General features: G+C 36.4%; 1 protein-coding gene across 4 annotated transcripts in view; it reads left to right on the top strand.

Annotated features, from left to right (window-relative positions):
• Nucleotides 1-27,258, top strand: part of TRPS1 (transcriptional repressor GATA binding 1) — a 229,841-nt gene that overhangs the window by 58,845 nt on the left and 143,738 nt on the right. For all 4 annotated transcript variants that reach the window (XM_014452663.2, XM_006085225.3, XM_014452662.2 and 1 more), the window contains one exon: nt 10,893-11,496. In XM_014452663.2, the coding sequence (XP_014308149.1) occupies nt 10,893-11,496 (604 nt within the window). The remainder of the gene's footprint in view (nt 1-10,892; nt 11,497-27,258) is intronic.

The following is a 27,258-nucleotide window of genomic DNA, read 5'->3' as shown; positions in this document are numbered from 1 at the left end:
AACCTGGAGAGAGTCTGAGAACATGTTGCTCATTTTTCTCTCTTAAAATGAGATTGGAGCCTTAACCAGTTTGGCTCAGTGGATAGAGCGTCAGCTGTGGACTGAAGGTCCCAGGTTCGATTCCGGTCAAGGGCATGTACCTTGGTTGCAGGCACATCCCCAGTAGGGGGTGTGCAGGAGGCAGCTGATCAATGTTTCTCTCTCATCGATGTTTCTAACTCTCTATCCCTCTCCCTTCCTCTCTGTAAAAAAAAAAAAAAATCAATAAAAATATATTTTTAAAAAAATAAATAAAATGAGATTGGATATTCTTTGTGCTTTAAAAAATCGAGCAACAACCTTCTCTTTGCATACAAACAGTAAATATGAAGGTGAGAATTCTGTAATATGTGTGACCAGGATTTCAGTACTCACTCCTCTGAACAGGTGACGCTGCTGAAGTTATTTCAGATTTGTAAACAGAGTATGTCAGTGTTTCCTGCTCCTTTCACTCTATTCTTTTTGTAAATGTTAATTTTCCCAGTTAATTTTTGTATTTTCTAGAGATGAGTTTGGATATGTATCTTTATTTCATTTATGTATTCATTCCTTAACTAATTAATTAATTCCAAAAATACACATTATGCCCAGTACTGATAAAAGAGAAAACAAGAAAAACATAGTCAGTGCCCTCATGGAACTTAGTTTAGTAGGAAAGCTTAACAGATCTTCAGAATGATGGGTATCTTAAAGATGAAGCAGAGACCACTACGTCTGAATACAATGACAACATAGCCCAGAATGGTAGACTAGAGGCCTGGTCCACGAATTCGTGCACGGGTGGGGTCCCTCGGCCTGGTTGGCGATCAGGGCCAATCGGGCTGTCTCGGCAAGTCCCAATTGAGGCCGATTGGGGCCCGCTGGCCAGGGGGAGGGGCCGCGGGAGGTTGGCTGTATGAGTGTACTGACCACGAGGGGGCAACTCCTGCATTGAGCGTCTGCCCTCTGGTGGTCAGTGCACATCATAGCGACTGGTGGACCGGTCCTTCGGTCGATGGGTCGTAACAGTCGCTTAGGTTTTATATATATATATATATATATACATATGGATAGATAGATAGATAGATAGATAGATAGATAGATAGATAGATAGATTAGGAAATGCCTCCTTGAGGAAGGAGCATTTAAACTGAGACTTGCTTATAAGTAGGAATTAGTGTAGCAAAATCCTGCTGGTACAGCGTGTTCAGATATAACTTAGTGCTTATTGGATGCTTTTCTGTTATTATGCCTTTAAGCATCAAAGTAAAGAGGTTTATTGACGATTTAAGTGCTTTTCCATATGTAGACTCGATTTCCTAATTTACAAATTTTCACTTCTCAAGATCTTAAACAGGTCCTCCTCCCATTCTTTTTGAAAGTTGCAGGTTCGTGCTAGTGTGTGTATGTTTTCCCAGTCGCCAGTAGTGAAGCAGTTCAAGTCCAACAACAGTAGGCTAATAATGTTAGATGTTAATTTGAAGGGCATCCTCATGTTCACAGTGCATGTAAATGTTCAGAAAACACTTCCTTAAGATTTGCACTGTTTAATTTATAAGGTCAGCTGCAGGAAAGACACAGCCCTGCAATCAGATATGTTCACACTTGCCGTGTTTCTGGCTCCTCTGATGTTAGCTGCATGTTAATTTGTTTCTGAGATTCACAGACCTTCGCTTTCTTCCGAGCTTTACTGGTGTGCGTACTATGCATGCACATTTGTCAGGTGATGTGAAAATTAGATAATCCACTCTTGTTTTGAAAGAGGAGTCTTTCTTCAATCATGAGGGAATCAGCCACAACACGCACACGCAGGCACACACTATGATACATCTAGATACCACATCATTGAGAGGAGTGGTTTTTCTCGAGGAAACTGAGGCCATTGCCTGAAAACCTGTCTGAAAAAAATAGTCCCTATATGCTTTGGTGAAACAAAAAAGATCCTAAGACATAAAAGTATGAATAACAAATATGACTGAATAATCTCAAAGCTTACTTAATATTTGCTAGGGAAAGTAAGCTCCAGAGGGAAAAGAGACGAGTCTTGTCTTGTTACTGCTGTGTCTACATGATTTAGCACTGTGCCAGGATGGCTAATAGGTGCTCAGCGAATATCTTTAAGTACATGAAATCCCTGTGAGATTTTGACTTCACCGTAGTTTGAATACGCTGAGAGCTCCGTGGTAAGTTAGAGTTTAATCTTTGACTATTACATGGTCTTGGAATCCTTCTGAGGACCTAGATTTTACACAAACTGACGTTTTTCTTTGCACTTTGTTTTTGGAAAATTTATCTTTATTGTTGGAAGTATTACAGATGTCCCTCTCTTTGCCCCATAGAACCCCTCTACCCTGCCCCCCTTCCCGGCCTTCACTGCACTATTGTGTCCCGGGTTATGCATACAATTTCTTTGGTTAATCTCTTCCTGCCCCCCTTCCCTCTGAGATTTGTCATGTTCCATGCTTCCATGTCTCTGGATCTATTTATTTCATCAGTTTATTAAATTTAGGTCCACCTCTCAGTATTTTATTAGATAAAAAAAATTGAGCAACACTTGTCCTTAGGGCATTAAAATGATCTTGCCCTTATTCTTAAAACCTGATGGAGTTTGTGTGATCCTAGACTCTTTAAGTTGCCGAGCACTTTACCTCTAATCTTTTTATGAGTTCTTGTAGAAATATTTGAAACTCAGACAATTACAATTTCAGGAGTCCCAGCCAATGGAGGCTTCAAGGATGTGAAAGAAAGTAGTCACATGGAAGTCGAAAACGTTGACCTGCTATCAAAGCATTTTCCCCAAATGCCACAGGTTAAGATAGCATAAAGGGACAAGTTTACCATATCACAATAATATCTTTATAGTTAAATTTATGTTTATTCATATTATTTATGTTGGGAAACTTTCACCATAATTCTGCTTGACTGTGCAATAGTCTAGGGTTTTGAGTGTTTTATATACAAGACTTACAGCGTAGTAAAAAGGTAGTATAAGCTGAGAACTGTACAATATGTGAAATCATGTAGCTATAAAATAACTACAGCTAAAAAGCAGGAGAGCTGATTTAGAGCTGTGAGTGGGAAAACCTCAGTGTGGATTGCATGGGCATTTCCCCAAAGAACCACGTCTAACCTGGGCTGAACTGCAGGCATTACCCAGTCAGTATCTGGAACTTGGTCAGTTTGCTTAATGTTTCATATTTACTTTTGATGCCCCAGCTCACAGCATGACTGAGTTATTATATCCACTCATGAATTTGTATCTCACACTCCATTTCTTTTAGTATTTAATTAAACAGTGTACTCCTTCTCTAATTGGCTACTATTCTCCTTATCAAAATTTTCAGTGTTATAAACTTATGTTTCTGGAGTAAGAGGACTACTTCCTTACAGAACAACTATACTATATAAAATATACGTTTTAATGCCTTGCTAGACTTCCATGAAGTAAGGGAACTTTCTGAAGCTTTTTTCTTCTCTGTTCACCACGAGTGAACTAAACCCAGACTGGAGAGAATGAGGCAAACATGGAAGGTGAGGTCTCCCTGAGGGTAGATGTCAATATTGATTCCATATTAGTGCCTTCCTTTGACTCCTGTCAGAAGTAAACACAAATTTGTCTATTAGTATACTGCCATTCTCACCTCCATGACCTTGCCTAAGATAAACCTTGAATGAGCTCACTATTATAAAAATTCTCTATATGGACAGGGATATAAGCCATTATATCCGAAATCAGTAAAAAATGCAAATAGTAGCTTTAGATACCTAGCAACTTCAGATATATAGTTTTTAATTATAAAATAATAATCAATTCTTTAAAAATGAAAATTAGACTTACAAATTGATCAAGCTGTATGAGACTATAAATGAATATTCAAAAAGAAGCAACTAATATTTTTAAATTTAAAATATAATTATTGAAACTTAAAACATATGGATAAGTTAAATATCCTTAGCAAACAATTGAGAGCAACTACACGTGCATTAGTACAGAGTTTCTAAAAGGGTGAGAGCCATGATGGCTACATTTGGATTTGTGTATGTTATGGGACATGTTCTTTTAAACAGTATCTAATAAACCAGCTGCCTGTAATACCTGGAAATGGACATAATAGTACAAGTTGAAAACTTCCACTATGTGATAAAAACATTACCCAGGATATTAAAGTCCATCAACAAAATAACTCACAGTAGCACGGCATTATTTATTAGAAATTCAGATTTAATGGTACTGAAGACTGTACAAGAACAGTCACAAATCTTGGAATAAGAGAAATTTTAGCCTTGATTTCATTTCACATTAGTTTATACAAATTACGTCCCAACTTCTTGTTTACTTTCTATTTTACCGGAAAGCTTATCTTTCTCTTTTGAATATTTCATAGGGGATATCTTCTTCTCAAAAGTGAATCATCAGTTGAAATTTTTCAGACATGACATTAGTTACGCATTTTCCACTACTTGAAGATGAAATCAGCCCACAACCCACTTAAAAAAACCAGTTACCCCAAATGAGTACTTACTAGGTTATTTCAGCTTAAAAAATAGGTGATAAGTTGACTGAATGGAATTTTAATTCACAATTTCAGTTTTTCCTAGATTGTAGTTTGTAGACTGCTCGTCTGTACTTCACTAAAGCTGAGTATTATATCTCCAACTTCTAAGAGTTGGTTCATCTGCTTATTCACCTATAGTTTCATATTTTGTCCCTGAAATTTTCTTCTTCACCTGCTTTTTATGCCATTTTTCTACAGTGTCAGTAATCTCAACTGCCACATGTATAGACCATTATAACAACAAAAATATGTTACAGAAATGATTGACTTTATTAGATATCAGACTACTGAACTATATAAATGAAATCACCTCCATTTCCTCATCTTCTGTGACAATTTATCTATGTGTCATATTCCATAATTACCAAAAAATAACTTTCCTTGTCTAATTGATTGGTACTTATGATTTATTCAGTTATTTTGATGTTTATTTAGTCCAGCGGTTCTCAACCTGTGGGTCACGACCCCTTTGGCAGTCGAACAACCCTTTCACAGGGGTCGCCTAAGACCATCCTGCATATCAGATATTTACATTACGATTCATAACAGTAGCAACATTACAGTTATGAAGTTGCAATGAAAATAATTTTATGGTTGGGTCACAACATGAGGAACTGTATTTAAAGGGCCAGAAGGTTGAGAACCACTGATTTAGTCATTGAAGAAGAAAAAACTGTGGTTAAAACTATTGGAAGTGAAATACAATTATTTGGTAAAGGAGAGCTTTTCAAGTGATGGCATAAATCTCTGGAAGTTAACATTTAACGGAAAAAAGAAAGCATTACTCAGAGCTGACTTCACATGTACTATAAGCTGGTGTACTAGGAAAATAGAAATAAAGAAATAGAATAAAAGAGTAGCATCTTTTAGCTGACTTTTTTTTTAGAATCTAAAAAACCTCAGCCCTTTATGAATTATAAAAATACTTTTAATCTCTACTAATGAATGAAATGCTACTACCAGGATAAAAGCCCACTGTGCATTGAAATGTGAATGGATCTGAAATAAGTGCTTTTTATAGCACATGAAAATTCTGTCCAGTAGGATAAGGAATAAAACATCTCACAGAAATTTTGTCACTTGAATTAAGTACAATTTGGCCTTTTTTAGGCAGCTTGCTGTAGTTTTTTTCTGGATGCAAAGGATGATTTAGCTTTTTTATCAAAGTTTCTTTGATTCATGTCCTCATTGTCTAAAGTATTGCATGGGACATAGTGAGATTGTATATGAGTATTTTCCAAATATTGCATGGAACATACTTGCACTAAAATATTTTTTATTTATTATCTGAAATTCAAATTTAACTGAGAATCCTATATTTTATCTGGCAGCTCTATGCTAGGGAGACCTATAAAATGACATCTTTTTTTTTTCTTGGATAGAGGAAAGTGTTTGCTCTTGAATTGGCAAGAGAGAATAGAATTTAAGTTAATGCAAAGCATTTATTTATAGTGTCTTTTAAATTAGTTTGGCTTAATGGAACCAGAAGTTCAAGGAGTTTGTAAATAATGAAGAGTTTATACAGAGGACCACTCAAAAGATACCATCTGCAAAATGTGTACCACTTCGTTTCCTCTGCCACTTTCTGGCTCTACACAGCAAATCCAACATTAAGTCCTGAACTCCCTCAAAGCCATGGTGGTTTGTGGAGTTCAGAGTGAGTCAGTCCAAAATATGCTTCTTTGGTATGTGGGCTGTTTTGAGCTAAGGGTGATGTTAGCTGCGGGCTCAGGAGAAACTTCTGTCCCTCCCCTGACGACCTGGAAGAACTTGAACTAGGGGCCTTGCCCATAATGGGAGATTGTTAGACAGAACATCTTTGGTCTGTTTGCATTTACTAAACATCATTTCACGGTGACCCTTTGAAGCCCGCAAGGCACTTACCTCATGCACTCTAGCTCAGGATGTCTTAAGCACCCATGTTCCCTTTTGGCCTCTGAACCTCTCATGCATGTGGAGTTTCTGACTCTCTCATGTATGTGGGGTTCCCATACATGTGTATGTGTTAAATTTGGTTATTTTCTCTTCCGAATCTTTCTCATTCTATTCTATTATTAGACCAGTCGAAAGAACCCGGAGGGTAGAGAAAAGTTTCTCCTCCCCCCTGGGTGCTACTTCTCTGGCTATGAAGCAGATATTTACTGACTGACTAGATGTTCTGGGTGGGGTTGGGTGTGAGCTTTGATCTTGATCTTAAGGCAGTGATAATATAACTGCAAAGTAAGATACACACGGGATTTTAATAAAAGGCAGCGTGGAAAAAATCCTCAGAGGAAGACAGTTTCAGAGCAGCACCGAGGATTGTTAAGTTTACTCTTGGGTTGAGTCATTTGGAAAGTCTGTGGATGAGAAAGTGGTTAATGTGGGTCTTAAGAAATAGAGGGAAAATTCCCTGCACCTTTCTGAGGTTTTCAGATGAATGCTAATAAAATGAAATGCATTTAATAGGTTAGAGGAGAGTCCAAACTAATAAAATCTCACAATGACTAAACTTTTATTCTTGAGTGATATTTCTTAGACTAGGTATCAAAATCATCTATTTTTATTCTTTGGGGACATGGCATTATGTTGAAGGTCTTCTCAGTTATTATTGAGGGAATGACACGCATCCTAGAATATGCCCAAATCTTAATTAATTCCTGAATAAGCTAGATACTTTTCATCAAGTACCAAACAGCATACATGAAAGAGTACTCATGGATAAGAGTTAAGATACTGTGTCATGCCTGCCATATGTGAATTGATTGTCTCAACCTTCTTCAGGTTCTTGTTCTGTGAATTAGGGACAAAAATATGTACTACTTAGTGTGATTGTTGTGGGCTAATATATATAAATGGCCTGGCACTAAAGAATATTGAAAGATGACCCCCAAGCAATGAAATAAGTAGATGAATTACTGTTTGGGGATTATGCTTGACAATATCATGTTTGTAATTTTAACTTACAAAGCTGTTAGTGTTGACTCTCTGAGGTGAGTAATATTGTATGTGTTTTCAGAGAAAAGGATGTTGCCCATCATAAAGAATTCATATGGGAATGTTCAAATGCTAAGTATATATACTGAGAGTTCATTCCAAACTAACTAACATCCGTGTTGAAGTTATTTCTGACCATGGCTTCATGATCCTTGCTATTTAAGGTGTAGTCTGGGGACCCACAGCATTAGCATCGTCTGGGTGCTTACAAGAAATACAGAATTTGGGGTCCCAACCCAGACTTCCAGAATCAGAATCTGAATTTTAGCAAGATTACCAGGTATTACCTATGTATGTTAGAATTTGAGACTTTTGCTCTAGATCTGTGGTTCTCAACCTTCCTAATGCCACGACCCTTTAATACAGTTCCTCATGTTGTGGTGACCCCCAACCATAAAATTGTTTTTGTTGCTACTTCATAACTGTAATTTTGCTACTGTTATGAATCGTAATGTAAATATCTGATATGCAGGATGTATTTTCATTGTTACAAATTGAACATAATTAAAGCATAGTGATTAATCACCAAAACAATATGTAATTATATATGTGTTTTCCGATGGTCTTAGGCGACCCCTGTGAAAGGGTTGTTTGACCCCCAAAGGGGTCTCGACCCACAGGTTGAGAACTGCTGCTCTAGATGTTAGGATAGGTTATTGAAAAGTTTGTATTGCTCCGAGCATTTAAAGTAATGTTGTCTTTTAAATGTAGTTTCTGTCATTTAGTTAAGGCTGGTATTACAGGGAGTAAGAAGTCCTCCAGGTCTTTAGAGTACTTACTAAGTTGGAAATTGCCTTTTCTGCTTCATCTTCTGGGGTTCAAAGAACTGAAAATTGAGCAGTTTAACAGTTTACTGCTTAATTGTCAAGATTTACTCTCTTTTCATTAACAGTAGTCACACCCAGATTCTTAAGATTCTGGATAAGAAAGATAGTAAGGGCATTTCCTGCCTTTATTAAAGTCGCTGGGCTTGGGGGATGTCTTATGAGTGTTTACTGAGTTGTTGGAACCATGATCCTTCTATTAAGGTTGATTCTGGTTCCTGCATTGGTGTCACCTGAGGAGCTTGTTAAAAGTTCAGATTCTCTGATTATGCCCAGGAGATTCTGATTCTGTAAAGCAACAGAGGGGCCTTGGAATACGTATTTCCAAGAAACTCCTTAAGTTGCAGTGTTGCACATAGCCTGATTTGCAAATCGTTGCTGTAGTCGATTTCTTTTTGTATCGGTTAGAAGACCTTTACCATCCCCTCATGTGTTCATTTTTCATTCTTCAGGTTGCATGTCTTGGTTTTCCATATTACCAGTCATTTGATTTATTTTTGTATAAAGTTAAAAATGGAGGCAGCAGAGGGTAGAGAAATAGAACATTGATCTGGGAGGTAGAAGCCCTGTATTCTTGACTTGATGTAGGTTCAGTGCGTAAGTCACAGTTTCTCCATTTTACTGTCTGTGAAATGGGCTTTATACTTCAGTGGGATGTGAGTGCTTTGAACTCTTCAAAAGAAAAGGTGTGTGAGTTGAGCGTGTTATTGCCATCTTATTTTAATATCCTTCCTGTGAAAACCGTGTTTTCCTTTGCAATGTAAAACCTGGTTATTACTGAAGACTTATCTCTGTAGTTGGTGTTCCTTTTGTGCTTTATACCCAACCCCCACTGTTCTCTGCATGCGACAGTTCTCCAGCTTCTGTCTCATGGAAGGTTTTCCTGGGCCGGTTGGATCAAGAGCTCCTCTGTGGGGCAGATGAGAGCAGCTCTTGTTGAGACCTGTCAGGAGTCGGGGAGTTGTTCATTGGGACAGGAACTTGAAACTAGAAAACCTAGAAGGCCTAGACACCGTGTCTCAGTGTGATACCTTGAGCTGAATCCATTGTCTGGGCAGGGGCCCCGGGCCTAGCCTATTTAGGAGGAAGTGCCAGTCGAATAATGGGTAAGGGTTGGATGTGGTTATTTTTTATTATTTCGTAAAGGGATGGGATAGCTCAGGATCTTTCTAGACTGCACACTAACTAGATATTGAAGGCACATCATCCTGATTATTAGATATATTACTAGATATAAGGGCTCTAAACCACCCTAATGAACACACTCAGAAGACATCCTGGCCTCCCCAGACTTTAATAAAACAGGTAATGCCCTTTCTATCTTTGTTATTTAGAATCTAAAGATTCTTGGTGTGACTACTATTAATGGAAAGAGAGGAAAGCTTGACAATTAAGAAGTAAATTGCTAAACTGTTCAGTCTTTCAGGCCAAGGACTATGTGTCTTTTATTCACCAATACATACCCAGTACCTGGCAAAGTAATACTGTGATGATTAACTACAGTTACATATATGAGTACATATATTGCAGTGGCTTTAAGTAATATTTTGTTACTTTAAGTTGGTAACTCCTAACACATTATATCAGTGGAGTGGCAGGTGTTTCACCTGTTTTTAGAGAGCCACATGAGGCTTCCAGTTAAAGAAAATATGCCTGATTCCAAACCCTTGTGTGCCTTTCTGGAATGCTTTTCAGAATGTTCTTTCTTGTTTATCAAACATTTGTCTTATTTTAACAGTTACTTTTTTGTCTTTAACAGCAGAAGATGCTATAAAAGTTAACAAATAAGATCTTGTTCTAGGCCTTTTAAAAGAAGTCCCACACATAAGTACAGATTCACACATACCCTGTTCATGAATTTCTATGCATCATGCTTCTTGACACCTTATAGACACCCAATTTGTTTAGAAAAATCTTGAGTTTCTAATACATCTTATTTACTAGATTATGTAGATCAATCAACCATATTTCCTTGACTAAATTGGTTTGAATTTTATGATAGAAAAGAACATTATAGTTAGGTAGAATTTATTTCATATATGAAAGCTGTACAGAGCCCTTCAGCATCTGAAATGTGTGTATGTGTATAGTGAAAGAAAATCTCAATATAGTTTAAATAAACAAAGTGAAAAGACCATTGATTAAAACAGCTGTAAAAAATGTGTGAATATCTGCTTAAATAATATAGAATCAATGGTCATTGAGCCTCGGTGAGATGAACAGAGCAGGCCAATCAATAAGAAAGTAAGGCAACCAGCTTTACAGGTGAATTGACAGTAGTGTGTGCCCATAAATATGTGTGTATACCTACTATTGCTAATATGCCAACAGGGAATGCCACATTCTGTATGTAGTACTGAAAATGCCAGTTCATTACCTTCCAATTTCTGGATGTTGAGAATATTGTGTCGTTTTCTACCTCTTGCGTCACCTGAGATAAAATTCAGGTGTTTAAAGAGCATTCTTTTAAGAGGCCCTTGGAGTGCTCCATTTCCCATGCCTGTTTTCTCCTCCCCAGGAGGGCGCACAGCTGCTACAAATGCCGCCAGTGCAGCTTCACCGCGGCCGACACTCAGTCACTACTGGACCACTTCAACACTGTTCACTGCCAGGAACAGGACAGCACTACAGCCAACGGCGAGGACGATGGGCAGGCCGTCTCCACCATCAAGGAGGAGCCCAAGATGGACCTCAAGGTCTACAGTCTGCTCAGTCCAGACTCTAAGATGGGAGAGCCCGTTCCCGAGAGTGTGGTGAAGAGGGAGAAGCTCGAAGACAAGGACGGGCTCAAAGAGAAAGTTTGGACCGAGAGCCCCAGCGATGACCTTCGCAACATGGCTTGGAGGGGGGCAGACATCCTCCGGGGCAGTCCGTCCTTCACGCAGACAAGCCTGGGGCTCCTGACACCGGTGTCCGGCACCCAAGAGCCCACCAAGACTCTAAGGGACAGCCCCAACGTCGAAGCTGCCCACCTGGCCCGCCCCATGTACGGCCTGGCTGTGGAGACCAAGGCGTTCCTGCAGGGGGTGCCGGCAGGCGGAGAGAAGTCCGCGGCCATCGCCCAGCAGTACCCTCCATCTGCAGAAAACAAGTCCAAGGATGAGTCCCAGTCCCTGTTACGGGTAGGAAGGTTTCATTTTTAAATAATCCCTATATCTTGAAGGGAAAAGGGGGGCATGGAGGGGGGACACACATCCTCTAGATCAGCGGTTCTCCACCTTCCTAATGCCGCGACCCTTTAATACAGTTCCTCGTGTTGTGGTGACCCCCAACCATAAAATTGTTTTCATTGCTACTTCATAACTGTAATGTTGCTACTGTTATGAATCGTAAGGTAAATATCTGATATGCAGGATGTATTTTCATTGTCACCAATTGAACATAAAGCATAGTGATTCATCACAAAAATAATATGTAATTATATATGTTTCCGATGGTCTTAGGCGACCCCTGTGAAAGGGTTGTTCGACCCCCAAAGGGGTCGCGACCCACAGGTTGAGAACCGCTGCTCTAGATTATCGGGTCTGATCAAGGAAAGGCAGTGCTCTCTGTCAGTTGGCTGATTCATGCCTTTCAGATGGAGTGGCAGAAAGTAGCTCACCTGAGTGTGTATCCTGTGCACATACTTGGCACAGTGGTGAGCAGTCACCTGTTTGTCACTGCTCTGGGTCCAGATTGAATGTCGGTTCATCCTTCCTGGGGATTATGCGAAACAACGAGGCGGCATTCGAAGAAGGGAGGTTCCCAATCCCAGAAGGATGCACACCTGTCACATTAAAATAGCGAAATGACTTTTACATTCTAAGGTGGTGTGACCGCATATGGTGAATAGAGAATGTAGCAGAGACTTAAATCACTGAGAATGCAATCGCCCTTGGTGAGGCGTTAATACGGAAACGGGGTGTTTTTTAAAACTCACTGTATAATTACGTACCAGTGACAATGCTCGTTGTTTAGTTGCCAAGAAGAGGGAAACGGCGAGGTAGATCTAAGTGTGAATGGCGTGAAGAACATTCAAAGAAGAGAACCGAGAACCGTGCATTTTATATTATCGGGCTTTTTAAGGGAGAAAGACATAGTCCCATGTGGAAAAGCAAAACAAAATCCCTGCATAGGATAAGATCCTTGATTGCTCTCTTGTAAAAATACTTTAGATTTTGAAAATTCATGAGTTCCCAATAAGTGATGCTTGCCTTTTGCCTAAGGTATCACAGCTTAGTCATTTCACCCTGACTCTGAGAAAATTTTGAGCTTCTGGATGATTTTGAAACTTGGTTCATGTGCCTAAGGTAGGATCAGAAACCAGCTAACCATAATGAAAAAGCCAGTTAGAAAATGGAGTTCAGCTGGCCCGGTAGACCTGCAGCTTAGAGACCACTGGTTCTCTCTCCATGTATTCTGGGGAGAAAAATGGCTCTTTCCAGTGTCTGCGTGGCTACTCTGCTCTCATTCCCTGCCCATTCTCCGAAGCCTATCTGTGCTTCTCGGGTGTTCTCGAGTGGAGTTGGGAAACACTCCTTCGAGGTGCACAGTTAATTATAAAAGCTGTTACTTTTCCTGTTTGCAGTCATGCCCTGGAGCTAAGAGAAGGGCTTGAATGCAGAAGGGGTGATGCCCCGTACACTGAGTAACAAAGAATCCTACAGGGGAAAAGCCAGTTTATTATAAGGAACTTTGAAAAGGAGGAAAATGGTTTCTATACCCGTCGAGAGGGTGTTCAATCCAGGGAGCTTCTTTTAGATAAATATATAGGGAGCTGCGTTTATACAAGTGTAAGTGCCGGTTATTTTCCAGCATGTCAGGACTTTTCTGGTCTCAGTGCTCTTACAGTTTCTGGTTCTCAGGCAGGAACGATATGTCTGAGGTTTTTAAATGTCGGACTGCACCTTGAGAGCATGGTGTGAATGGGCCTCAGCCCTCTAGCACAGCGCTCTCCTTCCTTGTTTCTTCCACTTAAAATTGTTTTCACCTGTGACAACTCATTGCCTACCAAATTGTTTGACTCTTTTAGACTGTCTGGAATATTCTCTTTCCTGCCACCATTTGTATACATTAAGAATCTGTAATGAGGAATAATTAATTAAGCAGTGAAGTCTAAAACCTGAGCATGATAGTTACATTTTTTTAAAATATATTTTTATTGATTTCAGAAAGGAAAGGAGAGGGAGAGAGAGATAGAAACATTAATGAGCAACACCAGGCGGGCAAACCCAGTTTTCATGAAGTAATTCACAAGATAAAGCTTATGTTAAGGTGCCCTTGCCACTCAAAGTGCAATAATCAACACAGGTCACATATGCAATTTAAAAAATGTTATAACAAGATCAATTCCGTACTATGTACAAAGAAAAATTATAAAGACATGCACTAACTAAAAATATACATACATATTGGACACAAAACTAAAACTAGAAGTAAAAAAAAAACCACAACAGAATATTTTGAAATTTTAATTCTCGTCTGTGATTCTTATATTTCCTTCCTCACTTTGAGTACAGCAAAATTTCATAACTAAAACCAGTTAAAAACATGTATTAGAAAGACCAGTATTCTAAAAACAACAAAATTATGTGCTTTATAGCATGACCCTAACTCCATTCAGCCTACTCTGTAAAAATGTTTTCAATATTTATCAGTGTTGAAATATTTTACACTAATATTTTCTGCTAGGTAAATTTTCCATATTCAAGTTTTTACTTTTAGTATTAGAAACTACATGTACAAATGTATTTACAAATATATTTGTTCTAATAATGCTATATTGTGTGCACTATTTAGATAGAAAATCACTTTTAAAACCTATTTTCCATTTCTTAAATTGCTTTCTAAATACCATGCCAATCAGTGAGATAATATCAAGTTAAATTCTATCTTTTAAACTCAAAGATGAATAATACATTCTATAAGTCTATATTTATGCAGACCCCTGTATTTTCATTCAAAATGTGCAGATTATTTTTGCATAGTTCAATTTTGCATTTATAAATTTTTATAGGGTACTCTCTCTACTCACTGGACTTCTACAATTTACTTTTAGTAAATAGGATGGTGATAGTCTGCTGGGTTTTCCCCCACTGATGGTAGAGGAATGAGCAGAGAAGTTTGTATTTGCTGTGATAACTTATCAATGCCAATTTCTACCACCAGAGTAAAAATCTTGTCAAATTCACAGTCAGAGTGGGCGCTGCTTAAATTCTCTCCGGTGTCTTAAAGAGTTTATCAGTTAAGACATGTGTGCATTAAAGTTGTTAATTTGGTTAATACAGTAAATATTTCACAATAAGTTAAATTAGCTATGCTTCCTATTCCAAATATCCAATAAAACTGGTGCCTTCCAAAAGCACTATTCAAAGACAAAATGAAAATTTTAAAAATTCAAATTTGATTAAAATCACAGAAAAGTGATCCAACACTGTTTTAAAATATGTATTGATCATACATGTATTAATTTTGTCAGCAGTCAGAATGTAGTAGATGACAGCCTCTAAGGATCACACATCATACGATAAGGAATTTGGTCACCACTTGCAGAACATGGTTAAGTCTCTTGCTGAAGATTTGCTGCTCAGCAGCTAATGTGGAGGAACTGAAAAAAAAAAAAGTTGAAATGATGCAACACTAACTTGAAGTCAGGGAATTAAGGAAGTGGAGAAATTGAGAAAAACAATTTTTTAAAAAAGTATTATCCTCAGCTTGCTTAAAGAAAGTAACTATCGCCCAGCCCGGGTGGCTCAGTGGTTGAGTGTCAACCTATGAACCAGGAGGTCATGGTTCGATTCCTGGTCAGGGCATATGCCTGGGTTGCAGACTCAATCCCTAGTAGGGGGTGTGCAGGAGGCAGCTGATCGGTGATGTTCCTCTCTCATCCATGTTCCTATTCCTCTATCCCTCTCCCTTCCTCTTGCTCTAAAATCAATAAAAACATATTACTAAAAAAAAAAGAAATTAGGTGTTGTCTATTAATCAGACCATATCTCTACAAAATCATGTGATTTTTTTTGTGAGTAGGAAAAAGTATTAAAGCCTTTAGATTTTTGCTAGAAATAGTCCATGTTTCAATGAAAACTTTAATTGGTACTCTTAAAACTTCTAGAAAATATCTTATAAAACATGAAAGCTCCTGGAAATGTTTTAAAAGTGCAGTATTTTCATTTAACTTACAATTTGTTTCTGTGAAGAAGTTAACATATTTAATATTGCCTGTGCTAAAAGCAAAAGTTAATTGGTTTTATATATTCAAATAGATGTTTCTTTCTCATTTTAAGCTAAACAGTGTAGTGTACTCAGAATTCAATATGGTTATGTGCCCTTTACTGACCAGTTTCTTCTATTTCGTATATTTACACAAAGGTATTTATTTATTTAATTTATTTATGTATTTAGTTTGTTTAGTGGATCGACTCTTATTCACATACTTCACATACGACTGTATTCATTTTATTATTTCCTGCATAAGAAATGCTAGGCTGTATTCTTGTAATTGACCTTTTAGATTGGATTTTATAAGATGGAAAACTTTATCTTTTAACTGATAACCACACTAATAGGAACAAAACCTTGTGTTAAACAAAGATCTGGTTAGTATCAAATGCATTTTTTATTTGTTAGTGAAACCAAAAGGTACTATTAAGATTAGTTGGTAAATACGTTGTTTCTGTGGTTAATGGCAAATCAACATTCAGCTAAACTTCTGCATGTCGTTTGTCAGAACAGAATGTCAGAGATAATTCATAGACTCTGATTCTGCCAAGCACCATAGTTATCGGCCCACGTTCTTCATGTATGTAGGGGAAAATAAGTCTCTGAACTGATTTCAGTTTCCCATGTGAATTTATTTAGGAAAGTTTGTCCGTTTTAAGATGCACGTTTTTCGCTGCTGGGTTCTGGCCGAGATGTTCAGCCAGGGGCTGTGGGCATTGAGTTCCAAGTGCGGGGATTTGAGTTCCAAGTTGAGTCTCTGACTGCAAAGGAAGGGCCTCCGAGAATCCCCGTTCATCTCTCTGGGAGGGGATCGGATGCCTGCGGTGCTCACAGGAGGGCTGTGCCGCTTCGTTAATTAACGTTTGTCAGGCCATTTGAGATCGGCAGATGCAGGGTTCTAGATAAGTGCAAAGTAGTGTGATTATTTGTTCATTTGGTAAATGTGATATCAACACGGTACAAAGCAGATGTTATTTCCCCTGTTCTTCGCAGTGTTAAATTTATAGTTTAAAGATCGTTGATACCGGACAGTCTATTGAGATGCAAAAATGTTCTTTTGGGGACAGTCCATTGGCAGCCAAACAGACATTCAAACAAGCGGCAGTGTTGAATGCCTTTACAACCACTGACAGGAGATCGCAGGAACTTTTTTTAACCAAAGATGGTCTCAAGTGAAAAGTCTGATATTTTTTGTTTTGCTTCATGTTTAGTGAAAATGAAAACAGTCCTTCAGTTATCATATAGGTATTATTGACTTATTATCTTCTTTATGTACATAACCATTTTCCCGACCCTATTTGAATGTTTTACATAGGTATACCAAAGAGAACAGCCTATACCAGGAAAAAGGAAATATACATTTCCCTATTCATTGCTTATGAAACAGTAGTATTTAGGCCATGTTGATAAAGTTTCTCTTTAGGTAGCCATTGACATTTAAATTGCCCAAGAATAAAGTGTTAAAATCAGAGCTTAATAATCTTTGTAGATCTCTGTGCTTCTGTCCTCTATAGATGTATTTCTATTGTCATGTTAGAAAAGGGTGCAATTGAATTTCAAATATATTACTGGCTTACTTTAAAAATACAATCCAGTCATTGAATGAGTTAGGTGTAATAATGAATGTGATCATTTTAATTGTTTTTACTGAATAAAATCTAGGTAGCTTGTTTTCTTTTTCTTTATTGGTTATTCATTTTTTATATTGGCAGGCCACTTTTGATAGTAGATCTGTCCAAACCAATTTGACACATACATGTTTGGTTTTATTGATTTGGCCAATAGGATTTCCCATTATTCTAATTTCTTTTTCGTAAGTCAGCTTCATTGGCCCAAGTATTTTTTTAAAGCACTTTTTCTTTTTTGTAACCAGGCTTTTTGTGAAGTCTGGCACGGTTCTGCTGGCCCAGGTTTCTAAGGCAGGGGAAACAGATGTATCTTGCAGTGAATTGGGCAGTAAGTGTGTAGTCACTGTGAAATGGTATCCTTCAGCACAGTATCTGTTAATTATTTCCTATATAACTATCTTTGCTTGACTTCCTTTTTTCACAGACTGCGTGAGTCAGGAGATAACAGGGCCCCAAAAGGAACCTATTGTTGAGTGTTTTTTAGATGTTGGAAGTAAAGAGTTACATAGAAGGTGGTCCAAGTTTCAGAAGCATAGATACAGATTAATTCAAAAGTGTGTCAGCCATGAGCTACATAGTCTTGAGGTAAACCTAGTATTTTCTGGCAAAGTCCAGTCTGATGGATGGATTTCATAGAACTGTTGATCACCTAAAATACCAGGAAATTTTTTTGTCTTGGATTTTGTGTGTGTGTGTGTGTGTGTGTGTACTTTGTTATTTGCTGCCACCAAAACAGTAAATACTGTTTCCATTGTCAGATTCTTTTATTCTCCCTTCCCTTTGACTCTGTTGGAGAACTTTCATTAAGTATTTACAGAAAAGGACATTGATGACTAGAATGGTCTGCTTTTTTAACTCAAGGAAGCTTGGCAAACAGGGTACTGCTGGATCCAGTTGGGTTGTTAGTTCAAGGAGATGGTGAAGAGTTTCAGTGAAGTTTCAAGAACTTGCTTCATTTCAACAAAGCAACATTCTCATTTTATCTATCTACAATTAGCTCTAATTTACAAATTAGAACCTGGAATATGACTTTATTTTGGAAAAAAATCCATAATACTTTATCTTCTGGCATACTTCTTTTGTTATCATTATCAGTGATTAAGAGTAACACAAAGGAATCTTTTTTTTTGTAAGTACAGGACATTTGTGATGTGATAAATTGAGTATTTGGTATCATTGCTCATGTCAGGTTGATCAAATAGCTCTCGCACATAATTTTACATGTTAACTTACCTCTTATACAAGATGGTGTCTCAATTTAGGAGATTTAATTTGGGCATATTAATTATGAAAGGGATGAGACATTTCATGCCTTGGAAATTTGCCTATCTGTAACATCATTATTAACCAGGAAAAGCTAAGAATATATAGATATATTTGTAAAAGGCAAAATACACTTACAATTTTATTAATTTTTAAAAGGTAAGTAGTGATTATCAGTCAAACTTTTATGAGAATTTGGATGCAAATACAAATATTTTTTAATATGTTTTTGGTAATAATAGTTTGAAGAAAGTGATGAGATCCATGACAGTGTGATTTATTGAATTGCATTTGCCTGTAGTGTTACATTTTGTTTACAATTTGGTACTAAAGACATACTAAATAATGAAGAAACGTCTCGGTAGACTCATGTCCCATAAAGTAATCTGTTCTCAGGAAATTAACTTTCTGAGTTTACCTGGTAATGTACTGAACAGCACAGTAATTCCTTGTAGCTGTCCAATTTAATTCTCAATTAAACTACTTTTGAAAGCATTGAAAAATAAAGTAATGGTTAAAATAGATGGATATTTATTTATAATTGGTTGCCAAGTAACGTAGCATTTCAGTTTCTAGGATTAAAAGTTTACTGCCTTTTCATTAACTTATTATTGGCTTAACTCCTTTCATCCTCACCAAAGCCCTTTGAGGTTGAAGCTATTATTATCTCTTTTATTTTGATGAGGAAACTGAGGCAGAGAGATGAGTTAATTTACCCCAGGTCACGGTGCTTATGATGGCAACGATGCACTTCTGACGCTGGCGATTTGGCTCTGGAGTTATACATTGCATGGCCTCCTATGACTCTCTGATTTGTTAAAATTTGGACAGCTTTCTGCAACTTCAGAATAATTTATTATATCTAAACATATACTTTTTTGTGTTTTATTTACAAAACAGAAAAATAGCTTCTTGAAAATTATGAAAGTGCCTCATACTTATTGAAAAAGAGATAGATGATACAGAACACTGAAAAGAAAATGAAGACCACTCATAAATTCTAACTCACAAATACTTTCCTATTCATGTTTTAGTGTATAATTTATTCTATATATGTATGCAAATATATATTTTATCTAAGTATAGCATCATGTGCCTCACTCTTTCATAATCCTTTTTTATTTACAATATATTGTGGATGTATTTTCCCATCAGCCACTATAACCCGCAGTATTTGTCTTAGTGCCTGCACATTATATCATGAAATAGCTATATCATGCTATGGTCAATAAATGCACTATTGATGAACACTTAGGCAACTCGTAGTTTCTAGTTATAAAGAAAACTTGGATGAATCTCATTGTATTATTTTAATTTTGATCATTTCCTTAGGATAATTATCATTTCAGTTATTTATTTATTATTATTTTTTTAAATATATTTTATTGATTTCTTACAGAGAGGAAGGGAGAGGGATAGAGAGTCAGAAACATCGATGAGAGAGAGAGACATCGATCAGCTGCCTCCTGCACACTCCCCACTGGGTATGTGCCCACAACCAAGGTACCTGCCCTTGACCAGAATCGAACCCGGGACCCTTGAGTCCGCAGGCCAATGCTCTATCCACTGAGCCAAACCGGTCAGGGCCATTTCAGTTATTTAAATGAGAACATTCATCACTGATACAACAAATGGTGTTCTGTGTCCAAGTCACTGTCATGTAGAAGGATCATTTTAAGACATAAATAAATTAGCTTTTAAAAATGCTGAAAGAACAAAATCTTAGAATATTCAATTAAGGATTAATTGGTGAACTATAAATTGACTTGATGAATGCAGGTAGTGAAAGAAAAAGCAAATGATAATTATTAAGAGCTATTTTTTATCATGTATATGGAATGTAACAAATGCCCTATAGCCAGGCATATGGTGATGCTTACCTTGTATTGCATGCGCAGCATAGTTTATTTTGTAGAGAAGTTTATTTTCAGGCAGGACCCATTTTCCTAAGCAGAGTTGAGTCATGTGTCTTATGTGAAAGCAATCAGCTCAGCTATTCTTGCCTTTTTTAGGGGAGAAATTTCTCTTTTTGCTTGTTTTTATTTTGCCTCCATGGGCAATGTTCTTGCTAACCTTCACAAATTCTCAAACCTTTTTTAAAGTTTTTTCCTTCCTTGGAGGTGTGTTGGGTCTGGTGGGTAATGGTGTGGGCTTTGTGGAAGTATAAGAGAAAATAACTTTTTAAAAAAATATATGAAATTTTAAGGATCTTTACTTTTATTTGTTGCTGAGATATTTATATTGATTCCATTAAAGAGTATTTTTCTTTGAAAGGATTTTCAGAATTAAGAATATTCTTTATTAGTAGGTCTGGAAGAGATACAGTCTCAATTTACATGGAATTTGTGCTTGTTATTAACTAGAAATACAGTCTCAGGCCATTCTTAACCAATTGATAACATTTATGAAAACTTTTTATGATGCCATTTATAAATGCAAATTTTAAGTCAGCCATTTTTAGGTGGGAATCTAGAAATTTCCAAATATTACATTTGAGAGAGCTATTCATTTTATTTAAAAATAATTATTTCTTTAAAAGAAAAAAAGTCAGTATGGAACTTTTAAAATTTCTTTTCAAGTTTGTACATTGAAAATTAAAAATGCTTTTATTTACTTATAACTTTTTAGAAGCATACGTGTTTTGCAAAGCTTGGTACAAGTGAAACAATGCTAGCCATATTTTAGAAGATACACATGTTTGGCTTATTTAATTATTAATTATTCTTACTGTCAGGAAGATACAACCTAAAATTTTCTTGATAATTCAGGAAAATCCACCTACGTTGCCTGAATTGGATAAACTACTTCAGAGAAAGTTGGAAATTTTTAAAATGTGGATTGTTTGGATGAGCAGTTTATGGTCTACAAATTATCCAGTCAAAATGCCTCTCAAAACTTTATGCTGTTTTTACATATAAGAATGTAAAATATAGGATGATTTTTAAAATAACAATTTAGAGCTTGCCTCAAATTCACATATTTTTTAAAAATTTCTGAAGACTCAAAAATATATCCTAATTATTCTTGAGTAGTATGCTCAGCCCTTTGAGGTTATTTACTGTTGGGTTGGAGGTGGGTGTGTTCCACCTTTAGTATGCTCTCCCGATTCAGGCTTGGCTGGATTTTATTTTCCAGTAAAAATATATTTCATGTTTTCTTCTACTCTCCCCTTGTGATGTAGTGGAAAGAGGTATTGGATTGGAGGAAAGGAGTCTTTGTGTTCTAGACTGAATTTTGTGACTAACTAGCCTTATGATGCCGGGTGAGTCACTCAATCCTTATACACTATTTCCTTCTTTGGAATATTATAGAGAGAGAAGTATACAACTGCTCACATCTCTTTAAAATTGCAAATCCTAGGACCAAGTAAATGTTCTATAACACCTTAAACATTTAGATCTGTAAATTGATACATGAGGCAAGTTGAAAACAAAAATCTGACATTTTAGACTCAGTGTCAGTGTCGAAAGAGATATCATCACATATTTGGTACACAAGTTCTTAAATCAGATTCCACTCCCCTGGCTTAGAATCCAGTAATTATAAACAACCGTCACAATGCAGTCTGAAATCTTGAAATCTCAAATAATTATGTCCTTTGAGATTATTTTATACAAGAAAGTTTATTCTTTGAAAATAACTTTGTTTCAAAGAATCATGCCACGAATAACAATAAAGGGAAGTATACACAATAAGAAATAAAATAATGCTGGTGAGAATATGACATGCTTAAAGCCTATTTCCTCCGTTTCTTGGCATTGAGCGATGATGCCTGTTTTGTTCACAGTCAGATGTTCAAATCAGAATTTTGGATGCAGAAACTAATTTTAGTAGGTGGGGTGCAAATTTCTTATGAGTCCATGAATAGACTCTAATCCCAGCTGTTTCATTACAATTATAAAAATAAAATTGGCTGTGAATCATTGCAACTCTATTTAATGGATGTGAATAATTCACTTTCGTCCCACTGCATCTTAAAACTATAAACCTATCTTAGATTCTTCATGTTCTTTCAGCGTTCATATCTCATTATTCACATATGAATTATTTGAAGTGTGATTGTTCATGATAAAAATGATCATGTTTCCACCCAATTCCTGTGGATTTCAGGAAAGAAGGTGGCCTCTAGGTGAGGCTAGGGATGAAATGGAGAAAGAAATTGGGAAAAGTCTACACAAAGAGAAAAGGATGTCAAGTTTCTTGTCATTTTCTGTCCCATTAAAATATATGTTTATTATAGACATTTTAGAAAATTTAAATAAAAAAAAGAAAATGACTACTCAACACCTTAATGCATCCCTTCCTAGACATATACGCACATATTTACTTAGACAGACACATGCAAACATATATTGAAGGCTGTTTAATAATAAGCAGTTATTATTAAACAGCCTTCAATTCCACTTTATAACAAATTATAAACATTTTCTCAGTAGCGTATATTCTGCTGGGTATGTGCCCGCAACCAAGGTACATGCCCTTGACCGGAATCGAACCTGGGACCCTTCAGTCCCCAGGCCGATGCTCTATCCAGTGAGCAAACCGGCTAGGGCATAGATGCTATCTTTAACCCCATTTTACAGAGGAAGTAGAACCTCAGAGATAAGTCACTTGTCCAAAGTCTCCTAGCTAGCAAGTGACTAGGTCAAGATAGATCCATATAATCTTGCTTCACAGTCCACATTCTTTACTACTTTTTGATAAATGGTAGGGCCACTAGCACAACTATAGTGAACTGTTTTGTGAGTATAAAATAATGAAGTTAGTCTTATACCTACAAAACTTACAGGGCATGCACATGAGAATATCTCACTGATAGTGGCAAATGGCATCTCTCATGAGGAAGAGAGGCATTGGAATGACTTCTAAATTAATTGACATTTATTTAATAATTGACTTATACTTGGAAGTCTAGTTTGCATGACATAGTCTAGGAGCAATATCAATATGGACAAGCTATAGACGCTGATTCTTTAAGTCATTTGCGAACCAGTAGGGAGGATATTGTTAAGAAAAATGACTGTGGTATGAGAAAAGGAATGCCAAGTGCCATGGAGTGAAATAAACAAAAGGTAGTATTTTATTTATTCAATTATTCTTGGAGGAGGAAAGGACCTCTTTTTAATTTAGCCACCAAGGAAGACTTCTTGAAAGAAATTACTTACCAGCTGGTTCTTGAAAATGGGCAGTCGGGTTTGATAAATGCGGATGGATCTGGCAAGGGATTACTGAGGTTTGAGAACAAACAAAAAAGAACTTTGGTGTTTGGAAAGCAGGAGGAACAATCAAAGTACACAAGTCTAAAGAGATTCCAAGTAGAAGGTGAACTTTATTACTCCAGCCTTAAAAAAAATAATAGTATAGTGGGTTAGCTCCCCGCTAGAGTGAAACTTGCTATTTAGACATTCATGATATCAAATTTTAAGATCCTCTCTCTACATGGCAAAATCTTTTCATTGATAGGATTCAGAAATTCACAGAAATATGCCTGCCTGAAGGGTCTTACTATTTACATGCTGAACCCAAAAGAAAGAATAGGTTTTGGAGCAGAGTTGGTTATTTAAATCAAAGTCTGAAGTAAGAATTTAATAATTTCTTTAATCACTGGAAAGTTGTTTTTAGCATATATAAGCTTTATATAAATATATGTAGTCTATATATATATATATAAATTACTCTTTTATTCAAATGTAACTTACACATAATTCTATCTAGGACCATTGCATAATATGGTCAAATGAAATATAAATTAAAAATGTTCTTGAATATCCATTTAAAAATGTATGCCATATGTACGATACTGATTTGATTGATTCATTATAGGTAAGAACTATTGTATTTTAGTTTTCTGTATCAGTGTTGTGATTTATTAACTAATGTCTCTTAGGTTTAATCTGTTGACTCATTTTCATGTCCAATTAATGTACTATTTTGCCATGGAGAAGAAAGAGACATCCTTGCCTGTGATATGTCACCTGTTGTGTAATAGATAAAACTGTTACATATCCTAATACTGTATTATACTAAGTCATTTAAAAAGCATGCTTTCCCTTTGTTTAGAATTCCTAGAGTCCCTGGGATATCGGTAGGGGGTTAATGGAAGTCTTGATTAAAATCTTCCAAGCTTCAAGGCTTTCAGTTCTTGTAAACAATTTGGATCTGAGAGATAGGCTTATATCTTTTTACTAGTCTATTTACTGATACAATTTAAAAAAAGCATAAGTTTCTTCTTTGTTTTTACTCTAATAAGTACAAATTAAAATGCTTTTTAAAAAATCAACCTAGAGCATTGTGTCATGATCACAGAATTTATGGCAGTTCTTTCAAAAATTCTGTGTAGACACAGCATAATCATTTAAAAGTAGTGGAGCTGTTTTCCATGCACTGATTTCCATTACTTGAAATAAGTCTTTTAAGCATTAGATCTAGACTGCTTTTAAGTGGTTCTTTCCAAACTTGCAAGACCTTTAACTTTAATCATGATGTAATCAATATCACTTGATTTCATAGTAGCTAGCCAAGCCATAGGTGGATAAAAGCTCTGAAATAGGTAAAAGTCATATACAGTTGAGATTTACGTGTTGACTGACAAGTATAAATTCATTAATTATCTATCTTTGTGACCAGCCCAAACTAGCCTTACCTTTCTAAGACTAGACACTATGACTGTACAATATTCAGGTTCAGTCAAAAGTCTTAGTTCTGTTTTTAACTAACCGGATAAGTTTCAAACATGGTGGTTTAGGTTTGCATGGGATTGGGTTGGCACCCCTGTCGTTTTCAGTCCTTATGATTCTAATGTATGAATTTCACTGCAAAGTTGAGATATCTGTGATTTTTATGCCTGGGCCTGAATTTGAGATTTGTTGAAGTATCTGTGTGTGTGTGTGTGTGTGTGTGTGTGTGTGTGTGAGAGAGAGAGAGAGAGAGAGAGAGAGAGAAATGTGTTTTTCTCTCTGAAAGCAAGGAGTGCTTGTACAAGTTTGGAACACAATAGAGCAAAGATATAAGAGAAACAGCAACTACCAGGTCTTATAATTTATCCATTCGTGCATTTGTCTCTCTTAGTAGATTGTGAGTTCCTGAGAGAGAAGAACTGTGCCATGTTTATATTTCTAATTTTCATCAGTCCTGCCATACTGTTATCTCTTAGGAGATCTAGAATTAATATATGTTTCATTGAATAGAATCCTTTAAGGTATATGCCCTTTTTGAAAAACTTAAAAATTACATTTTAGTTTCCACATGAGGCTAAAATACTGCCTGTTTAATTTTTCTACTGTTAATTAACTTTATAATTATGAATGGATTAATATTTGAACACTCTTTTTTAGGACTGAAAGATTAGGTAAGTTATTCTTACCTGCAATTTTTTCAATGACCATTAGAGTATGATATTATTTGCTGAGTTCCTTACTCTGGAAAAAAAAATCAATTACTCCAGTTTGGGTTCACATAAAAAACATATTTGAGGTTTAATGGGTCATTTTTAAATATGAATTTTTTTCTTAGTTCTCTGGTGAAGCAGAGGTTTCTCAGGTTGACAACATTTTTTATACAGGTATCTCGAGAAGCGGTCTGCCACTGTGTGTTTCTAGGCTTTAAAGGGGTCTAGTAAAACCTAAAAGGTTTACCTTATTTTTAAAAATCACGAATCCTAAATTCATTTTCTTGATGTAAATTCTTTTATAAAAATATTGAACTCTAGATTTTATTTTGGTTCAAATAATCAGTCCTCTGCACAGCTAAGTTCATAGTTTATAGAGCCTGATGCTGAACAATGCCAAATCTAAAATATGGGAGGAATGTTTCATTATACTTCTGTACTGCTCCCTTGTAAAGGGAAACCTTTTAGAATATTGGAATATTGGATCCTGGGCTCAAGATAAGATAAGAGGAAATGGGCAATGGAACTGTTTACTCTAATAACTTTATGACCAAGTCAGAGAATCCAAGGCTTATAACCTAGAAAGTATGATATGAAGAAGAGAAAGATATTCATAGATATTATTCCTTGAGCTTCAGCATCTGACTTACTACAGACAAACCCCAGAGTTTGAAAGCTTTTATGAACTCAGGAATGTACACAATGTTTGTTCTGCAAACCCAACCTCCTCATCTTAATCTCCTTGCCTGGAAGAGATGAGTAAAAGTAAGGGTTGCGTCTGTGGAATTGAAATCTATAAAGGCAGGGAGCTTTGTTCTTCAAATGGAGTTCTTGTTTGTTTTCTTGACCCTTTAGGGAAATAGTGGAGGGGGAGGAGAGAGAAAGGGTGTAGGCATATGCAAAAGGAAGCTGGTGAATTAATTCTCTCCTTCTTAGTCTTGATTTTGAATTGTGCCTATGCTCTACGGTGTCCCTCTGGTACCAGATTCATTGCCTTTCAAGATTGGAATCTATGCAGTGAGCAGGGATTCGTGAAGCAATATTCAAAGCCGAGAAAGTCTTGCTGTAGTCTTGTTTTATACAGTCGGTTATTTTTGTCTAGGTGGTTTACAAAAACCTAAGTCCTTCAATCATCTAAACATGATGTACTGAAATAATTTTCAGGAAGTGAAACTTCACTCTGTTACTTTTTTTTTCATTTAAAGGCTAATCTGATTAGTTCTAAAATATGTGTTCATCTTCTTATCCAGTAATTGAACTACGCCTATGGAAGTCATATGGATTTAAATAGTTACTTGGTTTACCATCTGCAGATAAGGGAAAGTGAGATGCTAAATCAGAGTGGCAGGAAAGTCTATTTCAGTAGAAGCTATTTCGATCTGAAATAGTGTAGGCAATCTTACAGA

The sequence above is a fragment of the Myotis lucifugus genome, unplaced genomic scaffold (assembly GCF_000147115.1).
Source record: "Myotis lucifugus unplaced genomic scaffold, Myoluc2.0 scaffold_17, whole genome shotgun sequence".
In the NCBI taxonomy this organism is placed as follows: domain Eukaryota; kingdom Metazoa; phylum Chordata; class Mammalia; order Chiroptera; family Vespertilionidae; genus Myotis; species Myotis lucifugus.
The sequence above is the reverse complement of the archived record's forward strand: the minus strand, read 5'-3'. Positions and strand labels throughout refer to the sequence as shown.